The sequence below is a fragment of the Dipodomys spectabilis genome, unplaced genomic scaffold, assembly GCF_019054845.1.
Source record: "Dipodomys spectabilis isolate Male_0828 unplaced genomic scaffold, ASM1905484v1 ptg000266l, whole genome shotgun sequence".
Classification (NCBI taxonomy): Eukaryota; Metazoa; Chordata; class Mammalia; order Rodentia; family Heteromyidae; genus Dipodomys; species Dipodomys spectabilis.
Genome location: NW_024870943.1, coordinates 3,649,738 through 3,665,533, shown reverse-complemented (window position 1 = coordinate 3,665,533; position 15,796 = coordinate 3,649,738). Strand labels below are relative to the sequence as shown.

The window sequence follows — 15,796 nt, the reverse complement described above, 5'->3', positions numbered from 1 at the left end:
GCCCGAAGCAGAGGGCAGGTTGAAGGAAGCGCCGGTCTCCAGGTGACACACAGCGGTCCTTCAGTGTCAAGGTGGCCCTTTTTGTCAGGCGGCATCAGCCTCAAACGTGAGCACTCCCACCCCACGTCACAGGGAGAGCCTGAGCCGAAGCAGGTAGCCCTTGGCCCTCGTTCGTTTGGGAGTTTCTCCACAAGCCTGAGGCCCAGAATCCCAGCCTGAGAAAATGAACCCTTAGGAAGATGGAGGGGAAGCCCAAAGGGAGTCCCTTATTCTGAGAAATAACCCCTCAAATCACCAGAACCGCCTACCATATTCTCTCCGTGGTGTTGCCCCTCCTCTGAAAAAAAGGGAACTTTGTCTGGCTCAGACTTTTCCAGAGCTCTGATATCCCCTAGGACTCCCCCCCACTTTCTAGAACTTTCCTCCTATGTCCTTTCACGGAGAGAAGGATGTCTTTTAACTGGGTCCTGGGGCTCCTGTGTCAATGGACATGGCCTGGTAACACCCCAGCTCTCTTCACACCCCCTTATAGCTTCACCCTGTACCCCACCTCTGGGGCCCTCCTGTCCTCAGCCCCTTTGACTATACTCCTGACCCTTGGGACCCGAAGGAGTCTCTTTAGCTGTGCTCTCTACTTCTAGGATGCTTAGCACCCCTTTACCTCATGCCAGGCCAAGGACCCCCCAGAAACCTCCTTAACTCTTGTGCCCAGCTCCCAGGACCCCCTCTGCTCATATACTCCCCATTCTTGAGACCATTCAGTACCCCCTAATCCCCATTCCCTCCATTCTCAGGACCCCTATAACCTTGTTATGCCACATTCCTGGCTCCTGAGACCCCCTACAAGTCCCCTTACCTGATGTCACTCCTGGGATGTGAGGCAGCCCCTTTTTGTATGCTCCTCCTGGGACCCAGAAATCCCACTTCTTAACCGCAGCTCATAGGATACCCCTCAGCAGCTCCCTTATCCCCAGGGCCCCCATTCCTAGGACCCCTAAGGTCTTGGCACAGCCTTGTCCCCTCACCCCTTATTCCTGACTCCTGGGAACTGAAGTAGGCCTTTCACTTCATACCCCTATTCCTAGAAGCCCTAGGTTCAGCCCATCCCCACTTCTGGAACCCTCAGTAACCTGCCCCCCCAACTCAACAGTCTCAGCAGCTCCCAACCCCCATCCAACCCCACTCCTGGGACTCCAGTATCCCTTCCCTGTACCCTAACCCTGATGTCTCCTGTCTATTGTCTTGCAGCAGCAAAGTCCTAGGGTCGGCCTGGAGCACACAGGTAGCGGCACCCAGCAGGCAGTGCCCAGCACCCCTGCCCTCACTTCTGGGGCCCCAGGAAGAGAGCAGCCGCCATGCACCTCCCTGAAAGCCTGCAGGACCTGGCTTACAGTGATGCTGTGCGCTTTCTGAGAAGGCCAAGGAGCATCTCAAGGATCTTGGCAGGGGTGAGGTCCCGGTGGCCTGCCTGTGGCCCTGAGAGACAGGACAAGAGGGGTCAGCTCATAGAATCAGGATGGGGGAGGGGAGGCAGGAAGGGAGTCCCATGGGGAAAGGAAGCAAAAGGATGCTAATAATTGAAGCCAACTTTTGACAGGGTCATGCTATAAATACCCACATTAAGAAAACAAAACAAGACAGGCGTGGTGGTGCACACCTTTAATCTCAGCTACTTTGGAAGGCAGTGGTAGGAGGATAGTGACTTCTAGCCTTAGCTAGGTAAAGTTAGCAAGACCCTGTCTCAAAAAACAAACAAACAAAAGGGCTAGGGCATAGTAGAGCATCTGCCTGGCATGTCCAAGTCCTGGATTCCATGTCCACTCAGAGGCATAGAGAGTTGGGAAAAGAATATGCCTATTTTATTTTTTTTTAACAGTACTGGGGTTTGAACTCGGCTTTATATTTGCTAGCCCATTGTTCTGCCTACAGCTTGAACCATACCTGCAGACATGGGAAGCTAAAATGTAATGTAGACCTAAGATACCAGGAGTCAGATGGCCACCATCTGTCAGGCACTGTGCCAAGGCTTTCCAGGCATCCATTCCCACATTCCCAAAGAATCTGGACAACAAGAATGAAATCTTCAGTATATGAAGGATTAGAGCCATGGCTATGGGCTTTAACCTGTACTGCTTCCATTGCTAGCTCTTGACAGAAGTGAAGAGTGAGGCTTAAGAATATGACAAGCGGGCCTGGGAAGGTGGCTCAGTGGTAGAGCGCTTGCCTTGCATGCCTGAGGCCCTGGGTTCGATTCCTCAGCACCACATAAGCAAAAAGGAAAAAAAAAGTCAGAAGTGGTGCTGTGGCTCAAGTGGTAGAGCGCTAGCCTTGAGCTGAAGAGCTGAGGGACAGCGCCCAGGCCCAGAGTTCAGGCCCCATGACCGGACCCAAAAAAAAAAAAAAAAAGAATATGACAAGCATTGATCAGCAGTACAGGAGGAGGTGGAGTGCTCTGTATCAAACAAAGGGTCTTCAAACAGAGTTTTTTAGGGGGGTGTCAGTCTTGGGGCTTGAACTCAAAGCCTGGGTGCTGTACCTGAGCTTTTGTGCTCAAGGCTAGCACTCTACCACTTGAACCATAGTGCTGCTTCCAGCTTTTTGGGCAGTTAATTGGAGATAAGAGTTTCAACATACTTTTCTGCCACAGCTGACTTTGAACTACGATACTCAGATCTCAGCCTCCTAAGTAGCTAGGATTACAGGCGTGAGCCACTGGTGCCCAGCTAAGCTTTTATTAAATAGCAGAATTTTTGTTTTGTTTGTTCTGCACTACTGGGGACTGATGTCAGGGCCTTGTACTTGTTAGGCAATTGCTCTACCCCTTGAGACATGCTTCTAGGACTTTGGTTGATATTTTGTGTATGAGACAGAGTCTCCTTAACTTTTCCCAGGCTGGGCTCAAACTCAAGATTTTCCTTCCTCCATCTCCCAATCAATAGCTGGGATTATTAGCAGAGGTACCACCATGCCTGACTAGCACTTATTATTATTAGAACACATCATGACTTGTGCTCAAGGGGAGAGCTGGTTCCAGGTGCCTAAGATGATAGATACCTGTAGCATATTGTCTTTGTCCCCTGGGGAAAGAGAAATTGCAAATGTCAGATCTGAGCATCAGGTCCATTGCCAGTAGAGGTGTCTTTCTTGCTCCCCCTGTGACATGAATGTTATAGTCCCTAGATCACCTGAGGGGAAACTAAGGCTCCCAGAGGCTGAGCAGCTTGCCCAAGGACATCACCCACTAGTGAACAAGTCAAACTCTCAAAGCCTGGGAATAAAGGGCTGGCGGTGAGGGAGGAGGAGGCCCAGCTGGTGTGGAGGAGTGCGGGCAGGGGGGGAAGGGCCTCCCACTGTGCCAGACTGGTCACGGACTTTGCCCGCTGTCTCCATTCTCCTCCTACCTGTCCTCTCCTCCTTCCCCCCTGGTCTGGCTCCTCAGCAGGGAGTCTCTGGGCAGCTGGTACTCTGTCCTTTCCCCATGCCGTCTGCCAGCTGGTGTCTTAACTGATGAATCTTTGCTCCTTCCCCAGGGACAGGCCAGAGAGGGCATGGAAGGAGGTGGGACTCAGGCAACTGAGGCATAGGGTCCCTGGACCAGCTGAGCCCCCTGCCCACACCTCTACTATCCTAGGCATTATCACAGCCAGGATCTTCTGGGTGGGTGGGCACTCAGCCAGCCCAGGAACCTGGACATCCGGAGTTCTGCTTTCCAACCCCACCCCTCCGCCTGACTCACCTTGAGAGGACACTTTCTCTCTCTGGGCCAGTTGTGACAACCGCCATGTTCCTGAACCCCAATTCCCACATTCCTCCTCTCTGGAGCATAATGACAGTCTGAGAAACTGAGGCCCCAGACTTATGCCCAAGGCCATACACAGCTGGCAGAGCCAGCCATGTCACCTCCTTTCACCCCACCATAACAGCCTCCGTTCATCACTCGCAAAACAGAAATGAATTAATGACACCTCCCTTGTGGGGCTGGCACGAGGCTCCAGGTGCAGGTAGAATGAAGTACTCCAAAATGATGGATGCACCCCCACGCCCCACCTGGCTCGGCCTCACGCTAGCAATGCCAGGTGCTCCCATCCACGGGCCCCAAGACCAGGTGACCACGTGATGGCTTGCTCCCAGAGTTGCCCAAGGATCTCAATGGACATGGAAATGCTTGGCAGAAAGAGGGACTTGCTGTTGTGTTGTTGTGAATTGATTAACATGAAGGACAAGAGGAACACGAGAAGCCCTGAGGAGTTTGGGGTCAGTCTTCTGCCTCCTCCCCACACCCCCTCCCCAACTCTGAAGGGCACAGCAAGGACAAAGGAAGTCAATCATTCACTCTTCACACATAGAGGGCCAACATGATTCTGGGTGCTGGGACTCTTGGGAGGGGGCCCGTTGGGCAAGAGTTCAAGTACACCACCACCACCAATTCCTATTGTCAACACTGCCATAGCCAATCAATCACCAGGTCCGATTTCACGTCCCAAATCTTCCTGGATTCTCCAGGGTTCTGACCTCAGCATTTCTCCGAGAGCTTCTTGTCTTGCCCTGCTCTCCAGTCCATCAGCAACACGACCCAGATGACTTCTCTAAGCTCAGATCTCACGCAGGCCAGGCAAAAAGATAGATTCAAATGAGAGCTTTACCTTGCCCTGGCTTACCTTACCTGGTGTTCCAGCCTTGTCTGTTTGATCATTTGTTTTGGGGTAGCATTGGAGATATCTCCAGGACCCACACATGCCAGGCAAGCATTGTACACCTTGGGGGTAAAGGGCAGGAGGCTGAGTGTGTGGGGTGGAGACAAGAATAGCCCCACACCCCTGGGCCCCAGGGAGGAAGAGCAGCTCGAGGGAGACGCTGAGCTCTGCGCTGGTCCCTGGGGGTCTGCAGATCTTCTCCCTGGTCATCTTTTCCTCCTTGTTGACGGATGGCTACCAGAACACGACAGAGTCTCCCCAGCTTCTCTGTGTCCTCAAGAGCAACAACACGGCCTGCAGCTTTGCGGTGGGTGCTGGCTTCCTTTCCTTCCTCAGCACCCTGGTCTTCCTAGCCCTGGATGCCCACGAGAATCGCATCGCCAGCACCCGCTTCAAGACGTCCTGTCAGCTCTTGGACTTCATCGTGGCTGGTGAGTTCCCCCACACCCACCCCACTCCCAGGCCCTGCCCCTCCCTTCCCCATGCACAGCCTGACTGTTCCTATACATTCTCTGCACTCACACACACAAACCTCCCCTCCCCTTCTTTGTTTGGGTTTCAACTCTTCCCCTCTCTTCCCTCCCAGCGAGGCCAGTCCCAGTGTCTGAGGGCCCAGGAACCCTTGCAGGTCATGGATTCCAGTGCTGGCTGAGAGAACTTTCTATGAGGGTGGAGGTGTCTGCTCCTGAGCTTTCCAACACAGACTAATGGCCACACGTGGCCACCCTGCACACATGGCCAGTGCAGGGGGCGGGGCGGTGGGGGGAGATCCAATTCTCCAATTCCCTTCACAGTATAATTTTCTTAGTCAAAGTTGACGCAGCCATGCAGGATGGGCAGAGCTCCTTTAGAAAGGACTCTGTGGCTTGTACCCCCCAGGGGCTCTCCCTGAGCACACTCTCCCCCACCCCCTCTTGTCTCCTTCCAATCACCGGCAGTCCTCTGGGCAGGCGTGTGGTTCACAGGCTTCTGCTTCCTGGCCGGCCAGTGGCAGCACTCACGACACAATCACTTCCTCCTGGGCAACAGCAGCGCCAAAGCAGCCATTGCCTTTGCTTTCTTCTCCATCCCTGTCTGGGTGAGGAGCCCCGCACCCCAGCAGGGTGGGATGGGAGGGCGGTGCCTGCTGGCCTCCCCCAAGTGCCCCCTCTCAGTGCAATGTTAGCCAGCTGAGCTGTTGGTACAACTGTCCCATGACCCCTGAGACCAGGCCACAGCCCCAGCCCCCACCTTCAGCCACCCCTTTCCCACCCACAGGCCTTCCAGGCCTACATGGCCTTCCAGGACCTCCGGAAAGATGTTCCAGTCCCCTACAAGCGCTCCCTGGATGAGGGTGGCGTGGTCCTAAACACCCTCACCCCACCCTCGGCTGCCAGCCCTGTCAGCATATCCGCTGCCAGCTCCACGGTGTCCCCCTATCTGAGTGCGCCGAAGGGCCCCCGCCTCGCCATGATGCCTGACAACTAAATAGTAAAGAGATATCTTCCCTACCAGACCTGTCCCTCTCGTGTCTGTCCTGCTCATCCCTTTTGTGGGCCCAGGGAGGGGGTGGAAGCCAGCCAGGTCACCTTGGGGCCTCCCCCTCCCCACCCCATCTCTACCCCCTTCCCCGCTCCTGGACACCACCTCCACAGCAGCAGACTGGCAGTGATGAGAGGCGGAAGGCACTTTTTTTCTCAGGCCTTGGAGGAGGCAGGCACTGAGTCCTGTCAGGTCCCTGAGTCCCACACTAACCACGGCTGGGAGGCAGAAGTTCAGAGAGAAAATGCCGCCACCCCGCAGAGACAGTGGCAAGAACCAGGGCCAACAGTGGAACAAAGAGACTTGGCACCCCCAGACGCTGTGAAAGCCTGAGTCCTGTCACTCCCCACAGCGACAAGGGATGAACAAAAAACCATGCTGTGAAGAGCTGGTGATGAGTCAGGGAAGCTGAGTTCATGAATGACAGGCAGGGAGGTGTGTGTATGTGTGTGTGTGTGTGTGTGTGTGTGTGTGTGTGTACACACTGGGGGTTGAACTCAGGACACTCTCAGCTTTCTTGCTGTTCCACTTGAGCTATACCACTGGAGCATTTTCCTGGCTAATTTGAGATGGAATCTTACAGGCTGTCTGCCCAGGCTGGCTTTGAACCTGGATCCTCCAGGTCTCAGCCTCCAGGGTAGCTAGGATGGCAGGAGCATGCAGTAGCATGCCTCTGAGATCCCCAGTAACAGGAAGCCTAAAGTAGGAAGATGGAAACTCAGACAGATGCCCAGTGGGGAAGTGAGATATGTACCTAAAAATAACCTGTGAAAAACAGAGCTGGAGGCATGGCTCAGTATTAGAGCACCTGCCTAGAGAGTAAGAGTCAGAGTTTAAACCCTAGGATTGCCCAAATTAAATTAAAAACACCAAAGTGATTGAACAAGGTCTCTGGTATCAGGAAGTTCAGCTGCAAATCATCTTTGCCTTGTCTATCCACCATCAGTTTCCTCGTATTTAAGGTTAAACAGGTTAAACCCTTTCATGTAAGGGATTGGGCCTGTCACCTACTAAGTAACAACTTCCTTATAGGAGAACCGGGAGTGATGAGGCAGTTAGCAAAGTCTACAGGACAATTAAGAAGTTAGACTAGGGTTGAGAGTGTGGCTTGTTGGTAGAGTGCTTGCCTAAGCATACATGAAGCCCTGGGTTCGATTCCTCAATACCACATACACAGAAAAAGCCAGAAGTGGTGCTGTGACTCAAGTGGTAGAGTGCTAGCCTTGAGCACAGAGAGGCTCAGGGAGAGTGCCCAGGCCCCGAGTTCAAGCCCCATGACTTACATACATACACACACACAGAGTGATTTGGAGATTTAGCTCAGTGGAAGAGCATTTGCCTGGCAATTACAAGGCCCTGGAGTTTGGTCTCAGCTCTGGGGGGAAAAATGTTTGACTAAACCAGGAGTGGTGGCTCTTGCCTGTAATCCCAGCTATTCAGGAGGTGGAAGATCAGAAAGATCATAGTTCAAGACAAGCTTGAGCAAAAAGTTTTAGAGACCTCATATCAACCAGGAAAAAGCTGGGTACAGTGGTATCCACCTCTTGTCTCAGCTATACAGGAAGCCTAAATAGTAGGATAGAATCCAGAGCCTATTTTTTTTGTAATATGCAAGCAAAAAAGGATAGGCGGGGGGGGGGGGGGGGGGGGGGGGGGCCGGGGGGGGGGCTGGGAAGGTGGCTCAGTGGTAGAGCGCTTGCCTTTCATGCCTGAGGCCCTGGGTTCGATTCCTCAGCACCACATAAACAAAAAGAAAAAAAAAGCCGGAAGTGGCGCTGTGGCTCAAGTGGTAGAGTGCTAGCCTTGAGCTGAAGAGCTGAGGGACAGCGCCCAGGCCCAGAGTTCAGGCCCAACGACCGGACCCAAAAAATAAATTAATTAATTAATTAAAAAAAAAAAGAGGGATAGGCGGTATGGCTCAAGTAGCAGTGCAAGTCCACAAGTTCAAACCTAAGTTCTACAACAACAACAAAATCCAGATATCTCTGAGCCAGGCAGATGATATAAATGGAGGAAATAGGCCAGGTATAAAGCCAGTCTGGAGAGGGATCTGGAAAATATTTCACTTGCCTTTTAACTCCACCAACAAACAAACAAACACATGGTGTCAGCTTGGTAATAAATGATAACCCTGGTCGCCAAGTCCTGGGGACCTCGGCTCACGGCTCGCATCCCAGCCATTCAGCTCCAGCCATCTGTTGCCATCCAGAAACGAGGGCTTGGCTTTGTCAAACTGACGGATTTCTTTTCAAGAGAAGCCAGAAATTCCGACTATAATGTGAAAATCTGGTTTTAAAAGGCTGGCAACCCATTTTTTTTTTTCCCTAAGAAAACATGCAACAAACATGTCAATCAAGGGAGGGATGGGTGCTTCCTGTTTGTGCCCTCCAACACCACACAGGCTCTTAAAGGCCCTCGGCAGCCCTGAGGGTCTACAGAATGGTCAGGCCATTTCCAGGTTGAGGTAAAAAGAATCCTGGAGGTTTTTTTTTCTTGCAAATAGCTTTCCCAAACAGAGCTGTGAGGATTCAAGGTGACCCTGAGAGTCCTGTGGAGTCCCCATTTCCCATCTTCTAGCTCCTCCTGCACCCCAGGTTCCTCCACCAAAATCAAAAGCTGACAGAGGCACGCAGGCAGGGCCTCACATCTCCCAGGGATCGGACACCACACGGCATAAAGACAGGTATCATTTTCCTCTGTTTATTTCAAGAGAACAAAGAATGAACCATCGAGTTCTGTACAAAAACATGGCATTAGAGGTGAGTGATCCTCGGGCCTGTCCCCTTCTCATGCCCGGGCCCACAGCTCTTGTCAAAAATCAGAACAAGATCCCCCCAAAAATCCCAAATTCTGGGCAAAAAAAAAAAAAATTAGTATGAAAAGATCAGAGTTCCTCAGCCTCCCTTCCTCCTTACCTCCATCCAGCCCAGGAACTTGGGGCCACAGAGGGGAATGGGAGGTGGGGAGTGGGCTTCCGCAGGTGTAGTGTTTGGCAATCAGTGGGGGGAGTCTGGGATTGGGATCTGAAAGTGGGGGACTGATGGTCTTGAGGAAGGGACAAGATCTCCAGCCCTGCCCCAGCCCAGAGGATAATCAAAAACAGTTTATAAAAATTGGGGATCAGAATACAAGAGAAAAAGGAGTCATCAGAATCAAAAACTAAATAGTGGAAAGTTTTGTATTTTTTTTCTCTTCTCTAAAAGGCAAAAAACTACAAACAGCTCAAGTCCTGAGCTCCCCAAGATACGGGTCCTCCACCACACACCCCCACCCCAAAACTGGGCAGGAGCGGTGTTGGGAAGCGGGGAGAGGTGGGGCTCTTTAAAAAGTCACCCTTGGACGGGAAGGAGGAAGGCGCTTTGTCTCCAGTCACCTGGTTCACCTTCCCCTGCCTCCCGCCCAGCCGGCTGTGGAGAGGGCTGGCAGGACCAGGGCTAGGCCGGCAGGCTCAGCTTCTTCCCCTTCAGGACTGTAAAGGAAGAGAGACACAAGATGGGCTGAAGAGGGGGACAGCCTCCTGGCCCTAGGCTAGCTGGGAAACCTGGGGAGGGACAGCCCCAGGACCCCTCGTCCTGAAACTAAGGGACTGGGTCTGCCTCAATAAGCCTTAGATCAGCAACTGGAACCCTGGCCTCATCCAAGGGGCTGAGCAGGGGAGGCCAAAGGGAGGCCCAGTTTCTCCTAGAGGTGGTCCTTACTCACCCAACAAAAACTCTGACCGGTGGCCCTAGATCTAAGAGAGGAAGGTCAGACCCAGGCTGCTCTAGTCCCCTCCCCCTCCTCAGTGCCTCAAGAATACTGTTTCTTGTTTTTTTGGTTGGTCATGGGCTTGAACTCTAGGCCTGGGCGCTGTCCCTGAGCTCTTCAGCTCAAGGCTAGCACTCTACCACTTGAGCCACTTCAGGCCTTTTCTGTTTATGTGGTACTGAGAAATCAAACCCAGGGCCTCATGCATGAGAGGCAAGCACTCGACCGCTGAGCCACCTGCCCAGCCCCTCAAGAATATTCTGGCTAATAGTTTGCACCACTGGAAACTGTCTTCCTGCCTCCCTCCCAGCTTTCCTACCTCCTTTCTTTCCTTCTTCCCTTTGGAAAGTCCTTCCTTCCCCCTCTTTCTTCTGTGTTAGTAGACTGAGTCTAAAGGCACGCATTTCAGCTAAGCAAGCCCTCTACCATTCAGCCATACCCCCAGCCCTTTCATTTATATCTTTGTTTTGGTTTTGAGACATAGTCTCCCTATATAGCCCAAGCTGGCCTTGAACTCATGATCCTCCTGCCTCAGGCTCCTAAGCAGCTGGGACAAGAAGTTGGGTACCACTATACCTGTCTAGTTCATGCACTGTATCTTCCCTAGAAGGACTTTAAGAGAGGAGAGGATGATCTGAGCCTAGGGGCTGGCCCAGGAAACAGAAGGTGACCAACAAATGTGTTGAATGAATGAATGAATGAATTGGGGTGAGTCAGAGTCCCTGTTTGGCCTGATCTCCACTTGAAGGGAAACACTGGGGACATTAACTCCTTGGTCTTTGGGGAAGCAGGATCGCGAGGTCTGAGACCCCAGAAGTGTCCCAGGGCTGGAGAAGCCTGTACCTCCTCCCTTCCCTTGCTCTCATCCACGTGGTCCTCCTTCCTGCACCAGGACCTCTGAGCTTGGGACTGCCTGGCAGCACCCCTCCAGCCAGCCCTGCATCCTGCTTACCTTTGGTGATATAGAGGTAGAAGAAATCGCAGTAGAGGACTGTCTGCACAAGGCCGGCCACAATGGCGATAAGGTCGAAGAAGCCCTCAAAGTGGTAGCGCCAGATCCAGTTGAAGAGATAAAGCGTGCGGTAGACGCCCAGTGCGAACAGGTAGTGGCTGGTGATGGTCTCCGCCTCCCCAGTCTTGCTCACCATGAACAGCTGTGGCAAAATGGCCACTGACTCCAAGTAGATGGAGAAGGTCCAGAGGATCTGCAGGGATCGGATTGGAGGGAAGAGAGTGGGTATGAAGGTCAGAATGAGGCAGAGGGGGCAGGGCAGAAAGGAGGGTGGCATCGTGGTGGCCTATGCTATCCTGCCTGTGATCAACATTTCCCTTTGACAGATGAGGAAACTGAGGCCAAAGACAGTAACACCCAAGACCATGTAGCTAAACTTGAAGAGGAGACAGGAAAGCTTGGCTCTAAAGGCAGACACAGGGGGCGTGGCTGGTGTGGGCATGGTCAAGAAGTAAAGCCTAGCGTGTGTGGAGCTAGTACTACATACATACATACATACATGAGTAAATAAAACTGAAAAAGACAGTAAGTAAATAAATAAAACTGAAAAGCTATGCAGCAGTGATTCACACCTGTCAGGAGACTGACATTTGGAGGATCATGGTTTGAGGCCAGCCTAAGGTCCCCACCTCTCCCCCCCCCCCAAAAAAAAAAAATCCACAAGGATGCATTTCAATTAATAGCTGAACATGGCAGTACTTGCCTATCATCCCAGCTAAATTATAAACACAGATGGGAGGATTGCTACCTGGCAAAAAGACCCTGTTTTAAAAATAACTGGCTGGGAACGTAGCTTAGTGGTAGAGTGCTTGCCTAGCATGCATGAAGCCCTGGTTTGATCCCTCAGTACCATAAACAGAAAAGCCAGAAGTGGTGCTGTGGCTCAAGTGGTAGAGTACTAGCCTTGAACAAAACAAGGAGCTTAGGGACAGTGCCCAGGCCCTGAGTTCAAGCTCCAGGACTGGAAAAAAAAAACTAAAAAAGCAAAAAGGACTAGGGGCATGACTCAAGTGGTAAAGCACATGCCTACCAAGCTCAAGGCTCTGAGTTCAAACTTCAGTACTGCTAAAAAGCTTAAAATTTAAAAAATTAAAAGGCAGACCAGGTTGGATTTTTTTTTAGTGGGGGGGGGGGAGTGTCAGAACTAGGGCTTGAACTCTAGGCTTGGGCACTGACCTTAAGCTTTTGTGTTCAAGATGAGCACTCTACCACATAAACCACAGCTCTACTTCTGACTTTATGGAAGTTTATTGGAGATAACAAATCTCATAGACTTTCCTACCCCAGCTGGCTTCAAACCTCAATCTTTAGATCTCGGCCTCCTGAGTAGCTAGGATTATAAGTGTGAGCCTGGCCAGGTTGAAATCTTGGCTTAGAGGTTCCTCCCTGTGAAACCTAATGCAAGGTACTTGGGTTCCCCAAGCCTGCATCCTTAGCACTTCCTTTGATCTTCAGACACCTAGACGAGACCATGTAACTCCCTATCTTAAACATCTCTAATAACTTTGTCCACAATCAAGCCCAAACTCCTGACCTTGGCCTTCAAGGCTTTCTCCAACCCAACTGCATCTCTTCTTCCTTCCCCTGGATCTTTAGCTATACCACCCACGAAGAAAGGTCTATCTGGTCCTACTGCTTCAGGGCCTTTGTACTTGTAGTCCCCTCATCAGAGAAAGTTCTTCCCCTAGATCATCACATCTGCCTCTTCCTTAAGCCTCCTGACTCAACACCTCCTGAAAGAGGCTTTCCCTGACCACTCTCCCTCCAGGACAGTCACATTACCCCAGTGTCTTTGGGTTTACTCTTTTTGAGATAGTGTCTCCTTACATAGCCCAGGCTGGCCTGGAACTCACGATCCTCCGGCCTCAGCCTCCCCAGGGCTGAGATTACAGGTATATGCCACTCTATCCAGCTCTGTGACAACGAATACATAAAGAAGAGTATTCTGTGACTAAAAAGTTAACTTTTTAAGCTGGGCACCAGTATTCGAGCCACCCAGTTACTCCTGAATGTCTGACATTCAAAGCCAACCCCAGGTAGGAAAGTCAGTGAAACTGCATCTTTAATTAACCTGCAAAAAGCCCAGGCTGGAAGCATGTCGCAAGTGATAGAGCACCAGCCATAAGTAAAATAGCCCTCAAGAGAACGTAAGGCCCTGAGTTCAAGCCCCAGTTCTGACAAAAAAGAGAGAAAATATTTTTAAAAAGAAAAAAGAAGAAGAGGGCTGGGAAGGTGGCTCAGTGGTAGAGCGCTTGCCTTGCATGCCTGAGACCCTGGGTTCAATTCCTCAGCACCACATAAAGGAAAAAGCCAGAAGTGACGCTGTGGCTGAAGTGGTAGAGCACTAGCCTTGAGCTGAAGAGCTGAGGGACAGCGCCCAGGCCCAGAGTTCAGGCCCCATGACCGGACTCAAAAAAAAAAAAAAAAAGAAGAAGAAAAAAAAAAGTATGTTGGATCTGTGACCCAAACATTTTAAACGAGATTTTTGTCTGAAAACTCCTCAGTGCTGACTTCTGTTGAACACATTAGCACATCTCGGGGGTGGGCTGGCTTCCTAAGGTTACAAGGGGTAGGTCTGGGTGAGGGCAGGTTGCTCTGAATTATGATCCCTGCCAGGCCCCCCCAGGAAGCAGGAACTCACACTGCGCTCCCTGCCTCCCCTATCCCTAAAAAAAAAAAAAAAAAAAAAGCTAATTTCCCAGAGTCCATACAGGCCCCACCACAATGCCAGCAGATAGAAATCATGACAGTTCACAACTCAAAGTAGACACCCCCTCCCTCCTACCCAGGCTACAGTCACTGTACAAATGTCAGCCCCTCATTAGACTCCAATGAGGAGTCTGGGCCACAGCTCAGTGGTAGAGTAGTTTCTTAGCATGCACAAGGCTGTTGGAACTGATCATCCCCATTTTATTGTTGTTGGTTGTGGGGGCTTGAACTCTGGGCCTGGGTGCTGTCCCTCAGCTCTTCAGCTCAAGGCTAGTGCCCTACCACTTGAGCCACAGGGCTACTTCCAGCTTTTCTTTGCTTATGTAGTGCTAAAGAATTGAACCCAGGGCCTCATGCATGCCAGGCAAGCACTCTACCACTGAGCCACCCTCCCAGCCCGATCACCCCCATTCTATAGATGAGAAAACTGAGGCACAGACATGATGTGAGACTCACCCCAAGTTGCACTGCTTCTCAGAAGAAGATACAGACTTTGAACTTCTATGTCCTGGCTCTACAGATCTGTGTTTTACCACTAGGCCACCCAAGGAAATGCCAATGAAGCCTCCCAGAACATGTGTGCACTGAGTGAATAAGGAATCTCAACCAAGCCCCTCATGGAAGCACCTGAAAGGGCTGGCTGTCAGCAGCCATTCTGCCACTGCCATCTGACCCTGCAGGAGCCTGCCAGCAGCCTACCTCCAGAGGGGTGAAGTCGTGATTGACCAGGAATGCCAGGATGGCTGTGGGAACAACCAGGAACTCCACCCTGAAAGTGTCATGGTTGCCGTCATAAGTGGCTTTGAACTTGCTGTAAATCATCCAGACTGTGGTGAAGGAGCAAGCTATGTAGACCACCTGATTTGGGGGAGAGGGGGAGACAAGCATTAGCTCACAGGGCAGGGCCCCCACCTCCACCCCAGGCTCAGATCCAGGGGTCCACACCTCAGGCTCCTCCTCAGACCTCAGTCTTCCTCCTCAGATGTGGAAGTCCAGACCCCAGCTCTCCTCCCTCAGACCTAGGACTCCAGCCTCATTCCTGCCCTCTTCCCTGACCCCCCCTTCCTGGTTCACTCCTCAGCCCCCCCAGAAGGTGTCCATGCGCCTCTACCTTCATGCACGTGTTGTAGAGGGAGATGTAGTTGGTGAACAGGTCAAGGTAGCGAGCGGTGAACACCACGGCAAACAGGACCTGGCTCTTCCCCGAAATCCCTGTGGTTGGAGTACAGAGGTCAGGCAGATAGGGGCAAGCACAGGTCAGGTGTGGGGGGGGGAAGAAAGGGGGGGTGCTGCTGGGGTGGTAAACTAAGTCACCAGTGCCTGGGTCCAGCCTGCAGCGGCTCTGAAGTGCAGCTGTCGCCAGAGGCCTTGCCACCTGAAGCCAGGCTGGCTCCCACCGCCCACAGCCAGGGGGCAGCCGGGCCCGAAACTACTCCAGCCCGAGGCTCTGGCCCGAGCTAGGCCTCATGGCCACCCCTGACCCTTCCAGGGTTTCCCCCACGATCTCGATCCACGGCGGGGGCGTGCGGAGGACCCGGCCTGACCTCAGCCTCCCGGAACCAGTTGCCTCCCTCCTCCTGCTCCCTTCCTGGCCACGACTGTCCACGTCACCAACTCCGCCTGCCACAGCTCTGGGTCCCCAGCCCCGGCGCCTGCGGGGCTGCCGGGATCGGGGCTGCAGAAGGCTGAACTGGGGGGTGGGAGGGGGTGGGGGGCCAGGAGCCACCCCACACACACCCATGTGCGCCCCTCCCTGAGTCTGGGAATGGGCGCTCACCCCTCCCCGCCTCCTCCCCCCGCCCCGGGAACCCCAGACTTGAAAAGGGGGGAGTCCCAGCAAGCGGTGCGACCTCTACTGCTCCCAAAGCCTTCTCCGGGTCTGGGCTGGGGGGGGGGGGGCCGGCCTCCCTCCTCCCCCTCGCCCCCCCTCCCCGCCCCTGCCCCGCGGGCCCCTCCTCACCGGCACACGATCGGGACTTCCAGATTTTCAGCAGTAGCAAGATGATGGCCAGGAGGTGGGAGAGGTCTCCCAGGAATCGGAAGAGATTCATAGTTGGGGCGGGAGGGGGGGGTGCTCCGGTGGGGCCGCGCTGGAGGAGGCGGGCAGGGCTGG

At 52.8% G+C, this 15,796-nt stretch overlaps 2 protein-coding genes across 3 annotated transcripts; one reads left to right on the top strand and one right to left on the bottom strand.

Annotated features, from left to right (window-relative positions):
- The first annotated feature begins 1,355 nt into the window (after nucleotides 1-1,355).
- On the top strand, nucleotides 1,356-6,161 carry Syngr4 (synaptogyrin 4). 2 transcript variants are annotated; one of them, XM_042700506.1, is made up of 4 exons: nucleotides 1,356-1,448; nucleotides 4,888-5,125; nucleotides 5,633-5,772; nucleotides 5,952-6,161. In XM_042700506.1, exons 1-4 carry the CDS (start codon nucleotides 1,356-1,358, stop codon nucleotides 6,159-6,161), a joined length of 681 nt encoding a protein of 226 aa, XP_042556440.1. The 2 variants fall into 2 exon arrangements, with proteins under 2 accessions (XP_042556440.1, XP_042556441.1); XM_042700507.1 differs by lacking the exon at nucleotides 5,633-5,772 and having other exon boundaries at nucleotides 5,952-6,112.
- Nucleotides 6,162-8,901: 2,740 nt separating this feature from the next.
- On the bottom strand, nucleotides 8,902-15,796 carry Kdelr1 (KDEL endoplasmic reticulum protein retention receptor 1). Its single transcript, XM_042700508.1, has 5 exons — nucleotides 15,644-15,796; nucleotides 14,795-14,895; nucleotides 14,383-14,541; nucleotides 10,915-11,167; nucleotides 8,902-9,684 (listed from the first exon to the last, which is right to left on the bottom strand). Exons 1-5 carry the CDS (start codon nucleotides 15,732-15,734, stop codon nucleotides 9,650-9,652), a joined length of 639 nt encoding a protein of 212 aa, XP_042556442.1. The 5' UTR covers nucleotides 15,735-15,796; the 3' UTR covers nucleotides 8,902-9,649.

Excerpts from the sequence above, each read along its gene's own strand:
- Kdelr1 (XM_042700508.1), bottom strand. The coding sequence starts at position 15,734 with ATGAATCTCTTCCGATTCCTGGGAGACCTCTCCCACCTCCTGGCCATC. Across the intron at positions 14,896-15,643 it reads GAAGTCCCGATCGTGTGCCG|GGATTTCGGGGAAGAGCCAG; the intron begins GTGAGGAGGGGC and ends CTCCAACCACAG. Across the intron at positions 9,685-10,914 it reads CTACCTCTATATCACCAAAG|TCCTGAAGGGGAAGAAGCTG; the intron begins GTAAGCAGGATG and ends CTTCCTTTACAG.
- Syngr4 (XM_042700506.1), top strand. The coding sequence starts at position 1,356 with ATGCACCTCCCTGAAAGCCTGCAGGACCTGGCTTACAGTGATGCTGTG. Across the intron at positions 1,449-4,887 it reads TCTCAAGGATCTTGGCAGGG|ATCTTCTCCCTGGTCATCTT; the intron begins GTGAGGTCCCGG and ends GGGGGTCTGCAG. Across the intron at positions 5,773-5,951 it reads TCTTCTCCATCCCTGTCTGG|GCCTTCCAGGCCTACATGGC; the intron begins GTGAGGAGCCCC and ends TCCCACCCACAG.